The sequence below is a fragment of the Pituophis catenifer genome, unplaced genomic scaffold (assembly GCF_029215685.1).
Source record: "Pituophis catenifer annectens isolate HBS135680 unplaced genomic scaffold, rPitCat1.0.hap2 SCAF_16, whole genome shotgun sequence".
NCBI lineage: Eukaryota > Metazoa > Chordata > Lepidosauria > Squamata > Colubridae > Pituophis > Pituophis catenifer.
The window spans coordinates 12,333,173-12,348,274 of NW_027256896.1; the positions used below are offsets into that span (position 1 = coordinate 12,333,173).

Here is a 15,102-nt window from a genome sequence, read left to right on the forward strand (position 1 = left end):
GACAATCTTGCAAGTCTGCTTTACAGACAGATCCCGTTATTTTGGGTGGGAGAAAAACAGCTGACCTCCCAGCCAATCAGAGGGAGGAACGACTTCCGGGCGGAACGGAATTTTCCGACCTCCGGAGCGACGGGGGAAGCAGTCCAGCGACGGACCGGGCCCCCCTTGCTCGTGTCTTGCGGTGAGATCTCAATGGAGTAACTTGCATTAAGTTTTAAGGAACTGTGTCTTCCGTGCCTTTCAGAGTGGATTGATCCGGATTGGAGTGAGGGTGGAAGAATCTGTGTAAATTTAAGGGGAGAGGGGGAACGGAGCGCGGCCTGGTCGGGCATGAGATCTGGAGTCGGGAAGCCTTTGCGTGCTTTTAATTTCAGCTTCCAATAAATGCAAATTATTAAGAGCCTGGCAGGTTCTCGGTTTTAGGGCAACAGATGCATGATTTGAGATTAGGTTTATATTAGCAAGCCACTAATGTTTTAGTTCTCGGTCCTCCCACGGTCAGTCTTGACTTCCTACTAACTCCTATTATTATTATTATTATTATTATTATTATTATTATTATTATTCATTAAATATGAAACTCAGTCAACTAAACATTCAAAAATGCATCACAAATACCATGGACTGGTGCTAATGGTTGATATGGGTTGCTGCCAGCGTCCTAGGTATCAACCAAGTACCTTCTTAAGATGTAGGATGTTCCAAGTAGCGCAGTTTTTTGCAGTTGCACGGGTGTTATTGCAGGAAGCTGCAATTTCTTGATGTGTTTTGTAAAATTCTTGGACATGGTACCAAGTACACTGATGACAATGGGTATCACTGTTACATAGCCATGTAGTTTCGATGGCCAGGTTGCTGCTATTATTATTATTGTTGTTGTTGTTGTTGTTGTTGTTGTTGTTGTTGTTATGACAGTATACACAGCAAACGAGATGACTATGCATCATCATCATCATCATTATTATTATTTACTTTATTCATTAAATATGAAACTCAGTCAACCGAACATTCAAAAATGCATCACAAATACCATTGATTGGTGCTAATGGTTGATACCGGTAGCTGCCAGCGTCCTAGGTATCAACCAAGTACCTTTTTAAGATGTTCCAAGTAGCACAGTTTTTTGCAGTTCCTCTGGTGTTATTGCAGGAAGCTGCAATTTGTTGATGTATCTTATAAAATTCTTGGACATGGTACCCAGTGCCCCAATGATAATGGGTATCACTGTTACATGTTTCATCCATAATCAGTTTTTATTATTATTATTGCTGTTGTTGTTATTATTATGGGGGGACGGTGGTGGTTAGGAATTCTGTTTGCAAACACTGATTAATTTTAAAGTGGAACACTTTCTGTTTGCATTTGTAGTGACCTGAAAGAATAGCTGGCTGGAGAATTCTGGGAGTTGAAGTCCACAAGTCTTAAAGCTGCCAAGTTTGAAGACCTCTGTTCTAAATAAAGTATCTGGAACCAGGTAGATTCCTTTGTTTCTTACTGCTTGTTTTCTGCTATTTAAATGATTTGATGTTCTTGGCAGAAACATTCTAGAGTCTAGACCGTCCTGTCATTTCTTTGTTTATAATTTGGTTTGGTTTGATGCCTCTTGACTCCAATGACACTGGGCAATTTGCAATACACTAAAAAATATAAAATATATATAGTTCAGAACTTGTATACCAATGAAGTGGGCTGGTTTTATGAGAAAACAAATTTTAAATAATTCTTGATCTGAAAACTTGAGAGTTTAATATTTTGGTCATAATAACATACTGCAATGTTATTACTAACCAAAAGGAAAAATGGAATAGAAAAAATCTGCAAAGAAGAGAACTTTGTACAGATATCCACACAAATATAGAAAATGTCCCTCCTACAAATGCTTATCAGTTATGTAGCAAACATAGTTGGGCCTTTGAAAAAAAGATACCCTAGATTTCATGGTAATGTTTTTGTGTCACCTTGTATTACTAGGTGAACGGGAGAGAAAATACCTGGAGATTTTATGTGAACAATTTCAAACTTTCTTAATGGAAGAGGTAAGATGTGTATTCCTTATGGCAACAGATGCGGTAAACTGCTTTGATTTGCTTAAGATTAAAGCATTATAAAAGGCTCAGAAATAGCTAACTGACTAAACCAGTTAGCAACGTTAAACACTCAAAGAGCCATTTGGACCCGTTTCCCACAGAAAAGAAAACACAAGGAGCCACAAAACCCTTTCCATGCCTGACTGTTTCTTGAGCGGCTGCAAAACTAGCATATGTAATTGAATTAAACATTCTTTTTCCTTCTGAAACTTTTCTTTGCTTGGATTTATCCATGGTTGGCTTACCGGGGATTGAAAAGCTCAAAAAATTGTGTGCCAGTGGGTGTCGCACATTGGCAGTTGTGACGCATATTTTGAGCGACAAGAGCTGCAGCAGAGGGGTGAAAGAGCCGCATGCGGCTCCAGAGCCGCAGGTTGCTGACCCTGGTCTAAACATTAAGACTCCTGCAGTTTTAATTACTATATAGGGCAGGGAATATTAGCAAGCACAGCAATTTTGCCACAACCAACACTACTGGGATTTTAAGGTTATTTAGATTTTGCACACAGGCATGTGCAAACCACCTTTTTAAAAACACCGGCTCTTAACGCATTTGTACATTTCCCATTGATCCAGGCTCCCAAACCAACATTTCAGGATGAACTGGAATGGTGCATCACTCAACTGGAGACTGGCCTTTTGCGTCTTAACCCAACTCCAAAACAAGGTAGGTTGTAAATAATAAAACCTCTTCTAATGGATCCATTTGAAACCGTGCAGTGTTTCTCAACCTCAGCATTTCTAAGATACGTGACTTCAACACTCAGAATTCTCTATCCAGTATGTTGACTTGGGAATTCTGGAAGTCGAAGTCCACACATAAATTGCTGAGGCTGGGAAACCCTGTTGTAGAGCACAGGCACAGGAAATTAATGCCATTTTCTGGCAAAAAACCTGTAAATTATGGTCCCACGACAATGGAACACTGCAAATGGCCGTAAATGTGGATTGGTTGCCAAGTGTCCAAAATGCAATTACCGTATTTTTCGGAGTATAAGACACACCTTTTTCCCCCAAAAAAGAGGGTGAATATCTGGGTGCATCTTATACTCCGAATGTAGCACCGCCCAGCCTCTCAAAGGGAGGTTTCAGAGGTTAAAAAAAGCATCAGAAACGAAGCTTCAGGAAAAAAGCCTCCAAACAGAGCTTCAGAAAAAAAGCCTCAGAAACGAGCTTCAGAGGCTTTGTCTGTTTTTATGAAGCTCTGTTTCGGAGGCTTTCAGAGGCAGAAAAAAAGTTTTTTCTGAAACGGAGTTTTAGAAGTTTCAGAGGCAAAAAAAAGCAAAAAAAAAAAAGCAAGGCACAGAGCTCACAACTGTTGCTAAAATTCACCTCTGGGAACAGCTGATTGGGGGTATTCCGGGAGGCCGATCCACCTACCAATCAGCTTTTTTCTTATTTTCTTCCCCAAAAACTAAGGTGCATCTTATACTCTGAAAAATACGGTACATGACCACAAGGGGGATAGCCATTGGAACTTCAAAACTGGGGTTGTAATTCACTCTGAGGAGGTCTGTCGTAACTTGAAACAATTGCTAAGTGACTGGTCATGATTCAAGGACTACTTGTAATGCCAGGCTTTTGTGAGTAACTTTTACATTCTTCATCTCCGAGAACAGCCGATGAGACACACCACATCCTTCGAGTATTGCGCTCCCGTAAAGCTCCCCTTGTGAAGAAGCGGCAAATGATGCACCGTGTCTTTGGAGATTACCATCTCAAAATGGCTGAAGAAAACGAAAGAACAGCAAAAGCTGGTGAGCTGGCAGGTCTTGCCTTTTGTGTCGGTCACTCACTCATGCCACTTCTCCCAATTCTTTCATCCATGTGTATGGAGATTCTCAGTCATCCAGGTCATGGTTGTCCCAAAGGTGGTTTTTCAGGAGACAACTGGACTTCCTTTTTCTTTTGAAGAGGTTTTGCTTCTCATCCAAGAAGCTTCTTCAGCTCTGACTGGATGGTGGGAAATGGAAGGATTTATATTCCTTGCAGACAGCTGGTCATTTGCATTTTTTTTAAAGAGTTGTTGAGGCCACTAGAGGTTTATCTGTGTCCTTGGGGCCCATGTCTTTTGATTCTTTCCTGCTACAACCACCACCTGAATGGGTTCGTCATGGCTTCTGCATGTCAGTGATCCTTCCCTAAAAAAAAAGTCTTGCTTTCTTTTGCTCTCCTTCCCTCTTTTTAATCTGGTGTGCTGTGAGGGCAGAGGAAGGTTGCTTTGGCTTGAGGACAGTTCACTCATACAGGATCTCTGCAGAGAATAGGATAGGATAGGATAGGATAGGATAGGATAGGATAGGATAGGATAGGATAGGATAGAATAGAATAGAATAGAATAGAATAGAATAGAATAGAATAGAATAGAATAGAATAGAATAGAATAGAATAGAATAGAATAGAATAGAATTCTTTATTGGCCAAGTGTGATTGGACACACAAGGAATTTGTCTTTGGTGCATATGCTCAGTGTACATAAAAAGACAAGATACATTTGTCAATAATCATAAAGTACAAGACAATGATAGTCATAGGGTACAAATAAGCAATCAAGTCATATTAGGAAACAATATAAATCGTAAGGATACAGCAACAAGTTACAGTCATACGTGGGAGGAGATGGGTGATAGGAACGATGGGAAGACTAATAGTAATAGTAATGCAGACTTAGTGAATAGTTTGACAGTGTTGAGGGAATGATTTGTTTAGCAGAGTGATGGCGTTCGGGGAAAAACTGTCCTTGTGTCTAGTTGTTCTGGTGTGCAGTGCTCTATAGCGTCGTTTTGAGGGTAGGAGTTGAAACAGTTTATGTCCAGGATGCGAGGGGTCTGTAAATATTTTCACAGCCCTCTTTTTAACTCGTGCAGGATACAGGTCCTCAATGGAAGGCAGGTTGGTAGCAATTGCTTTTTTCTGCAGGTAGAAGGTGGGGCTGTCTGAAAGATGCTCACCTTTGTCCTAGATCCAAGCAACATTGCCCCTAACCAAGATCCCAAGTTACAGAATGAACATATGCCCATATACCGAGACACTATCATCCAGTTTATCATGCTATTTAGAAGCCGCTAGCAGCTGTTGCAGAGTCAGCTGGGAGCAGCCTTCTGTAACTTGAGGCCTTCCCCACATTGTGATTTACAGCTTTCATTTTTGCTGTCTGTGGCCATGCTGGCAGGAGATGAGGGATCTTAAGCTCATCAACTGGAAATGCACCGGCTCAGACAAGATGAAGCAAAGGGGGTCAGTTGCAAAAGACGAGTGAAGAATCCTGTTCCTCTAATGAACGGTAGGAAGCAAAGAGGGATAATGGTGAGACTGCTGGGGAAAAAATGGATGGAAATTGCTTCCGTTCAGTTTTTCAGTTTTTCTTTTGGTAAAATATCCATTCTGCACTTGTCTTAACTGACACCCAGCCCTGTCTTCTCTAAGATCCAGCCACTACACTAGCAGCTAGGGATAGAATAAGAATAATAAGAAGAATAGAATAGAGTAGAGTAGAGTAGAGTAGAGTAGAATAGAATAGAATAGAATAGAATAGAATAGAATAGAATAGAATAGAATAGAATAGAATAGAATAGAATAGAATAGAATAGAATAGAATAGAATTTTTATTGGCCAAGTGTGATTGGACACACAAGGAATTTGTCTTTGGTGCATAAGCTCTCAGTGTACATAAGGAAAATAAAATACATTCATCAAGAATAAAAAGTTACAACGCTTAGTGATAGTCAAGGTTACTAATAAGCTATCAAATCCTATTAAGAAACAAATAAAAACAATATAAATTGAAAGATACAAGCAACATGGTTATAGTAATAAGTGGAAAGAGATAGATAGTAGTAACGAAGAGAAGAAGAATAGTAATACAGTCTTAGTAAATTATTTGACAGTGTTGTGGGAATTAGTTGTTAAGCAGAGTGATGGCATTTGGGGAAAAACTGTTCTTGTGTCTAGCTGTTCTGGTGTTCAGTGCTCTATATTGTCGTTTTGAGGGTAGAAATTGAAACAATTTATATCCAGGATGTGAGGGCTCTGTAGATATTCTCACAGTCCTCTTTTTGACTCTTGCAGTATACAGATCGTCAATGGATTTTACAATCTAGGTTGTAAATCCCCTATTTTGGGTCTGCCATAACTTTGAATGATCACTAAGTGATCAGTCGTAAGTAAGGACTACCTGTATCATTCATCCATCAACCGGGAATAGGTGAGACCATTATTAACAGGCTTATAAAGGCAGCCTCTTCTTCTCTACAGTATACATCTAGCAAGGCATGGGGACTTCTGTAAACTCAAGCCAAATTCCACAATGTTCAGTTTATGTTTCAGGTATTATATATATATATGACATATAAAATCTAATTTTTACACGTTTAAAGATTGTGTAATTCGGTGCATTGGGTTGAATGTGCTTTGGTAATTTAATGGGGAGTGCCCATGTTTCTGTTTCTATCCTGTAGGTGTGACACCCATGCAGGTAGAAATTCAACAAGCAAACAGCCTGCCTTTGGGCAGCGTGGTGTACAGGAAGCAGCCATCCGACAGTCCTTCTGCAGCTTCAACTTCATTGCTTGCATCGTCAGATAATAGCTTTCAGTTTAACTTTGTCCTGCCTGAAAGAACCACAGAAGAAACGGATAGAAGCGCAGCAGAAGAAAATGGGTTGGGTGACTTGAGAGAACAATCTACCAGTAACGGTCCCTCTAGGATGCTGGACTTCTCCACTGGAACACAGCAGCTTGGCTTTGCTTTCAATTTCACCATCCCAGATGCTTCCTCACCTTCAGGTGATGCCATAGATCCTGGCTCTGGAGCTTCAACAGAAGCAGCTCCAGAGGGAGACATCTCATCCAAAAAAGCTATGGTGACCACAGAGAGATCAGCCTCTTCACAACCTGATAGAACTGACGGGAAGGATTGTGTAAGCAGACACAGTGAAGGACATCCTGTACAAGAGGTGCCAAGATTGGAAGCCACCCAAGAAGGTACGGGGAACTGCTAAGTTTTAATTAAGGACTGGAAAGAAATCAGGGGTGAAATCCAGCAGGTTCTGACAGGTTCTGGAGAACCGGTAGCGGAAATTTTGAGTAGTTTGGAGAACCGGCAAATACCACCTCTGGCTGGCCCCAGAGTGGGGTGGGAATGGAGATTTTGCAGTATCGATTCCTCCAGGAATGGGGAGGGAATGGGGATTTTGCAATATCCTTTCCCCAGGAGTGGGGAGGGAATGGGGATTTTGCAATATCCTTTCCCCAGGAGTGGAGAGGGAATGGGGATTTTGCAATATCCTTTTCCCAGGAGTGGGGAGGGAATGGGGATTTTGCACTATTCTTCCCCCAGGAGTGGGGAGGGAATGGGGTTTTGCAGTATCCTTCCCCTGACATGCCCACCAAGCCACACCCACAGAACCAGTAGTAAAAAAAATTGAATTCCACTACTGAAAGAAATATATGCCTATCGATCTTATACATGTTGGCGACTAATTCCAAGACAGGTAGTCCTCGACTTACGACCGTGATTGAGCCCAACATTTACGTTGCCGAGCGAGAAATTTGTTAAGTGAGCTTTGCCCCATTTTACAACTTTTCTTGCCACGGTTCTTAAGTGGATCCATGCAGTTGTTAAATTAGTCAGACGCTTGTTAAGTGAATCTGGTTTCCCCACTGGCTTGTCAGAAAGTCGCAAAAAAGAGATCACATGACTCCGGGGCACTGCATCTGTCATAAATATGAACCAGCTGTCAAGCATCTAAATGTCTATGGAGATTCTCCATCATCCAAGGTCATGGATTGTCCCAAAGGTGCTTTTTTCAAGAGGCAACTGGAGTTTCTGGGTTTTTCTTTGAAGATATTTCGACCTTCTCATCCAAGAAGCTTCTTCAGCTCTGAGCTGAAGTCAATCAGAGCTGAAGAAGCTCCTTGGATGAGAAGAGAAACAAAAACCAGAAAGTTCAGTTGCCTCTTGAAAAAGCACCTTTGGGACAGCCGAATGTAAATCACATAACCATGGGGAAGCTGCAACGGTCATAAGTGTGAAAAATGGTCATGTCACTTTTTTCAGTGCCATTGTAACTTCGAACGGTCACTAAGCGAACTGTTGCAAATCAAGGACTACCTGTAGTAACTCATTTATTAGTAGAGCTGGCTTTTATCTCTGTACTATAGAGTTTACTGTAGATAGTCTTTGTTTAACTATGGCAGGGGTCTAACCTTAAACACTCAAAGAGCCATTTGGAACCGTTTCCCACAGAAAAGAAACACCAGGAGCCACAAAACCCTTCCCATGCCTGACTGTTTCTTGAGTGGCCACAAAACTAGCTCAGCCTTCCATCCTTCCGAGGTTGGTAAAATGAGGACCCAGATTGCCGGGGGCAACAGGCTGACTCTCTAAACCGCTTAGAGAGGGCTGGAAAGCACTGTGAAGCGGTATATAAATCTAAGTGGTAGTGCTATTGCTAAATTTTATTTTATTTTATTTTTTATTTTTATTTATTTTTATATGCTGCCCTTCTCCGGAGACTCAGGGTGGCTTACAATGCGTTAAGCAATAGCCTTCATACTTTTGTATATTATATACAAAGTCAGCTTATTGCCCCCACAACCGGGTCCTCATTTTACCCACCTTAGAAAGGATGGAAGGCTGAGTCGACCTTGAGCCTGGTGAGAATTGAACTCGCAGTAATTGCAGGCAGCTGGATGTTAAATGCTGCCTTAGTAGGAGGCATTAGCCTCCTACGCCACTCAGGCTCTGAGTGGCCACTCAGTCTAAGGGGAACTAAATCCCCTTAGTTCTGCACCATCGCAAGTTGTTGAGCGAGTGGGCACTTGAACGCAGACTACCTGTAACGCATTAAATATACAACAATGATTTTACAGAATAAAAAATACTTCTTTCCCTTGGTAAACAATTTTCAGGTAGGTGAAAGAGATGCAAAGTAACATAAATCTAATGTTATCGATTAAATATAGCAAATGATTAAAGTTTTTTTTTTTAAATCTTTGGCACACAGCTTCAACAGAGGTTGCAGAAGAGAAATTGGTGGTGGCAGCTGGTGGACCATCTAAGAGAAAAAAGAAAAAGAAATCCCCACCGTCAAAAGTAGCACAGGTTGACAAAGGACGCGGAGACAACAAGCTTGGTGGTCAAGGAACATCTGAACAAGCTGAGATGTTACAGGCATGTAAAGATCTGATTGAAATGTGGGATAAGACAAGGAGTGAGTTAAGAACTGATAGTGTAGTAATCAATGATGCAAGAAGCAGTCATGTTAAGTCTCTACAGTAATTTATCAGTACAGATAGTCCTCAACTAATCGTGCTCAACTAATTCTCGTTTTCCCTCCCCCTGAATGTAACAGCCAGATGATCAATTGAAGAGGGAGGTAGACTGGTGTGTGGAACAGCTGGAACTCGGCTTGAAGACTCAAAAATCCTCCCCAAAACAGAGTGAGTGAGCTTGCTTGAAATCAAATCATTTGCTTATTTATTTCATTCAACTTCGGCGCCCCTTCCCCAACTCCCAACTAACTTTGGGCAGGTCACAATGTATTACCCTTAAAAAAAAAAAATCCAATAGAAGCCAAAACAAGATGGGGTCCGATAAATCTATGCAGATGGACCCAGAAATAACAAGGACCACGCCCAAGAAGGGATCCCATCCCGAGGCCCGAGAGAACAAACAAGTCTTCCATGATTTTAAGGCTGCGATTATCAAAAGTTTATGATGCTTCGTAACTAAGAACCTTGTAGGAATCAGCAGGTGGCAGCAGTCAGCCAACCTTGAATTATCTAAAAAAAAAATCAGCAGTGTTAGGGCTGATCTGTATTTGGATGGAAAACCTCCACATTAGACTGAAAAAACCCTACCTATTATATCACAGCAATGGCCAGTCACCTCGATACTGATGCCAGAAAGAAAACAGCATTAGCCACCAAGAGCCAAATCTGACCTGATGGGGACCATTCCTTTTTCTTTCTTTCTCTTTTTTGGAACAATTTTTTAAATTTTTATTTCTTATAACAAATAATGTAAATGTACATTCTCTTATACATAATTAATCATACATGTACATATTTTCTTAAAGAAAGCATTCAAATAAGACATTTTAATTGCATTCGGGGTTGCTCTTCGACCTTTTCTTTTCCCTCGTTTCACAACAAACCTTCTTCTCCTTCTTCCTTTCCCTTCCCTCCCTCCTCTCCTCTTCTACTTCCTTCCTCCTCCTCTCCTTCCTCTTTCCTACTTACCCTTCCTTTCCCCCACTCCTCCCCTTTCCCCCTATTCTCGCCTTCTCTCCTACTCCTCTCCCCTGCCCTTTCTTTCCCTCCTTTCCCCTTTCTTCCATTCCTCCCTCTCCTCTTCATACCCTCTATTCCTCTCTCCTTTCTTTCTTCCTTGTTGTGAAATATATTCCCTCTTTGGTATCCGAGCAACATCAATATTCTAATAATATATGCTTTCCTTTCAATTTCTTTTCATTTTTACCCTGACCATTCCTTTTTCTTGATTGGGTTGTCCAAGTCACACCTTCTCCACTCCTGATACTTTGGAAATGAGGAGAAGAAAAAGCCAGAATTTTGTGGACATCATTTCTCATATGGAGCCCCATCTTCAGTAAGGATAAGGTCCCTGAGTCCTCCAAGTTCCATCAGCCTGAAACATTGGCCACGTGTCAGGGTTCTGATGGATGCCCTAACTAAATCATGAGTTTCGAGCCAAGCTTCAAAAGAAATCCAGTTGTTTATTAGGAGCTCAATGTCAGCAGGTACCCAAATGAAGCCAACTCTGACCCCACGTAATTTACGGCCCTAATCATGACCCTGTTTCCGCCCCCCCCTCCCCCCAGGGTGTGTCATCAATCACATTCGCCAACGGAGCAATTTCGTGGGTTGTAGAGACCACTCCCTTCCAGCCGCTGTTGGTAACCCTGGGAGACAGCCTTGAGAAAGATATATCTGGAATGGAGCAGGCCAGGGATGCTTTGCAAGTTGATAACCACGCTGGTGGAGGATACGAAACTATATATGTGATTTTACTCAGACATCACCAGTTTTAACAGTGTATGGAGGGTCACAGGTTCCTAATCTTCTTCTAGTGTCTGGGAGTTCCAATCAGAAGGAAAAGAACAATAAATATATTTACTGACAGTAAGAACCATTAATCAGTGGAACGACTTGCCTCCAGAAGTTGTGGAGCTCCAACACTGGAGACTTTTAAGAAGAGATTGGGCAGCCATTTGTCTGAAATGTTATAGAGTTTCTTGCTTGAGCAGGGGGTTGGACTAGAAGACCTCCAAGGTCCCTTCCAACTCTATTATTCTGTTATCTAGGCACCTCTTGTTCCTGCAGTCTTTTCCTGTTTATGGATTGTGGTTTTTTCCCCAATTGCTTACGCTCATCCTTTCCTTGACCTTGATTGCACAATGGAACAGTCCTGATTCATTTATTACTTTGAGGATGTTCCTTCCAAGATTGTCAACATCCTGTCAAGAAGACTTAAAAATGCAGGCCACAATTGCGACCGGAATTTCCATGGCTAAGAAAGACAGTGGTTAAGTTGAGTCCCACCTGATTTTACCACCTTTTTTCCCATGGTTGTGAAGCGAATCACAGCAGCTCTTAAGCGAATCACATGGTCGCTCAATGAATTGACAGTCACTGCATGACATCTGAAGACGTATTTTTGCTTCACGTCCTACTGAGATCATCCATATCCTTGACCCTTGAATCCCCTTTGAGGAATGGCAAATGATCACTCCTTTGGGGTGAAGGGTTAAAGCAATTTTAGCTGGGTGGACATGATAGCAGTCTTCCAATATTTGAGGGGCTGCCACAGAGAGGAGGAAGGGGGTCAAGCTATTCTCCAAAGCATCTGAAGGCCAGACAAGAAGCGATGGATGGAAACTGAACAAGGAGAGATTCAACCTGGAAATAAGGAGAAATTTCCTGACAGTGAAAACAATCAACCAGTGGAACAGAAGTTGCCTTCAGAAGTTGTGGAAGCTTCATCCCTGGAAGCTTTCAAGAAGAGGTTGGACTGCCATCTGTCAGAAATGGTGTAGGGTCACCACACTATAAAAAAAATGTTGAGATGCTAGAAAAAGTGCAGAGAAGAGCAACCAGGATGATTCGGGGACTGGAGGCTAAAACATAAGATGAACAGTTGCAGGAACTGGGCATGGCTAGTCTAGGGAAGAGAAGGACCAGGGGAGATATGATAGCAGTCTTCCAATATTTGAGGGGCGGCCACAGAGAGGAGGTAGTCAAGCTATTCTCCAAAGCACCTGAAGGCCAGACAAGGAATAATGGATGGAAACTGAACAAGGAGAGATTCAACCTGGAAATAAGGAGAAATTTTCTGACAGTGAGAGCAATCAACCAGTGGAACAGAAGTTGCCTTGAGAAGTTGTGGGAGCTTCATCCCTGGAGGCTTTCAAGAAGAGACTGGATGGCCATTTGTCAGAAATGGTGTAGGGTCTCCTGCTTGGGTGGGGTGGACTAGATGACCTCCAAGATCCCTTCCAACGCTGTTATTCTGTTAAGATTTATTTCTCTCTTCCTACTAAGGGGTGGGGAAAGGGAGATTTGGCACTGTTAGGACTGTTCCTATAGAACAGTGTTTCTCAACCTTGGAAGCTTGAAGATGGGTGGACTTCAGCGCTGCTGTCTGGGGGATTCTGGGAGTTGAAGTCCACCCATCTTCAAGCTTCCAAGGTTGAGAAACACTGCTATAGAACAATTAACCAGTGGAACAGCTTGCTTCCAGAAGTTGTGGGTGCTCCATCCCTGGAAGTTTTTAAGAAGAGGTTGGATAACCATTTGTCTGAAGTGGTGTAGGGTTTCCTGCCTAAGCAGGGGGTTGGACTAGAAGACCTCCAAGGTCCCTTCCAACTCTGTTATTCTGTATTCTATTCTTTCCAGTGGAGGAAGCTCTCCGCGCCATCAAGACGTTGCGCAGCAAAAAAGCAGTGTTGGCGAAGAAACGTCAAGTGATGCGTCTGATGTTCGGCGACTACCGAGCAAAAATGGCGGAGGAAAGGCAGAAGCAGCTGAAGCTCTTGCAAGCAGGTAAGGAGAAGGGGGATTTTTATTTATTTATTTATTACATTGTTTTTTTTTAATCCCAGATTTATTATTTTATAGGTAGGGAGCAGATTGGAAGTTGGAAACAGCGTTGGAATATAACTTATTTGTTTGTTTATTTGTATCCCACTTTATTATTATTTTTAAATAACTCAAGGCCGCGAACACATCCAACACACTATCCTCCTCCTATTTGCCCCACAACAACCCTGTGAGGTGGGTTGGGATGAGAGAGAGAGGGACTGGCCCAAGGTCATCCAGCTGGGTTTGATGCCTAGGGTGGGACTAGAACTCACCATTTCCTGGTGATTGGCTCAAAGTCACCCAGCTGGCTTTCATGGCTAAGGTGGGACTAGAACTCACCATCTCCTGGTGATTGGCTCAAAGTCACCCAGCTGGCTTTCATGGCTAAGGCGGGACTAGAACTCACCGTCTCCTAGTGATTGGCTCAAAGTCACCCAGCTGGCTTTCATGGCTAAGGCAGGACTAGAACTCACCGTCTCCTGGTGATTGGCTCAAAGTCACTCCACTGGCTTTCATGGTTAAGGAAGGACTAGAACTCACTGTCTCCTGGTGATTGGCTCAAAGTCACCCAGCTGGCTTTCATGGCTAAAGTGGGACTAGAACTCCCACTTTCTAGCCTAGTCTAGCTAGCAGCTGAAGAAGCTTCTTGGATGGGAAGCGAAACGTCTTCAAAGAAAAACCAGAAAGTCCAGTTGCCTTTTGGGAAAAAAAAATGTTTTCCAGCTTTTCCTCAGTTTACAGGTTCCAACTATTTGAGCTAGCAAGGCAATTCAGGGAAAATAAAAAAAGGTAGGCAGAGCATAGCGAATGTCAGACTTTCAGTTTGTTTGCATTGATCTTTCATCCCTATCCTTCCACCCCACTTAAGCTTCAAAAGCAGCTCACATCACAGAAGTGAACGAAGAGGCTCAGAAGAAGAGAAGCCAGGTATTCAGAAAGTCTGCAGAAGGAACCAGAACCTGCAAGAACCTTCAAGAACCTTCTTGCTATCAACCACCAGCTTGTCTCAGATCAACAGACCCTTCCTCTTTTAAATTCAGACCATCACAAGAGGAATTCTGCTTTAACTTTTTCTAAGCAATCGTTTTGGGCCCCGGGATACTGAGCTCCTTTTGGGGTGGGGGGGGAGAAAAGTAGTAATGAGAGGGTGGGACCCCGAATGGCAAGCATGGCCTCTGAAAAGCGGGATAATTGCACAATTGGAAAATTCTAAGTTGATAAAGAAAGACTAACAAAATAACGGGGTTACAAGCCTGGGTTTATGAATTCAGTGCTAAATTTAAGCTGCAGGGGGGAATACCTGATTTGATGCATTTTTTCTATGCAAATGCTTTCCTAAATGGGACATGTGATTGAGAGCTAAGGAGAGTCGTCTGACTGTGAGATGGGCGGCAAATAAATTTAATAAATAAGTAGATAAGTGAACAAGATAGTAGCAAACCTACTTTCTCTTCACACACACCCTGCAAAGAGATGGAAAATTCGATGAGAGGCATGCATGTGTGAAAATTATCATGGCTTATTGGATACTCTGTTCTTTAAATTCTTCAAATTCTTTAGAGAAAAGCCCAAATGTATGCCCGAAGGTGATTGTCAGCTGACCACAAGCCGTAACCAAGTTTGGTCTCTCTGCCTTTAGGCAAATACCTTGATCTGCCAACTTTCTATGCCAGGGGTCAGCAACCTTAAACACTTAAACCTTAAAGAGCCATTTGGACCTGTCTTCCCACAGAAATAGATGGGGAAGAAATGGAGGACGTGACAGATTTTATTTTCCTGGGCTCCAAGATCACCGCAGATGGGGACTACAGCCAAGAAATTAAAAGACGCTTTGCTCCTGGGGAGGAAAGCTATGGGAAATCTAGACAGCATTCTAAAAGGTACAGACATCACCCTGCCAACAAAAGTGCGTA

At 42.3% G+C, this 15,102-nt stretch overlaps 1 protein-coding gene across 1 annotated transcript; it reads left to right on the forward strand.

Moving 5' to 3' along the window:
* Positions 1 to 157: 157 nt before the first annotated feature.
* Positions 158 to 14,790, forward strand: CUNH8orf33 (chromosome unknown C8orf33 homolog). Its single transcript, XM_070955328.1, has 9 exons — positions 158 to 181; positions 1,369 to 1,474; positions 1,972 to 2,036; positions 2,664 to 2,754; positions 3,707 to 3,844; positions 6,545 to 7,069; positions 9,094 to 9,300; positions 13,004 to 13,150; positions 14,750 to 14,790. The coding sequence occupies exons 3-9, from the start codon at positions 2,028 to 2,030 to the stop codon at positions 14,788 to 14,790; spliced, it is 1,158 nt and encodes a 385-aa protein (XP_070811429.1). The 5' UTR covers positions 158 to 181; positions 1,369 to 1,474; positions 1,972 to 2,027.
* The last annotated feature ends 312 nt before the right edge of the window (positions 14,791 to 15,102 follow it).

Bases quoted from the DNA above. Each gene is read 5' to 3' on its own strand.
- CUNH8orf33 (XM_070955328.1), top strand. The intron at 3,845-6,544 runs GTGAGCTGGCAG...TCTATCCTGTAG, and splicing joins CGAAAGAACAGCAAAAGCTG to GTGTGACACCCATGCAGGTA. The intron at 13,151-14,749 runs GTAAGGAGAAGG...CAAATTCTTTAG, and splicing joins GCTGAAGCTCTTGCAAGCAG to AGAAAAGCCCAAATGTATGC.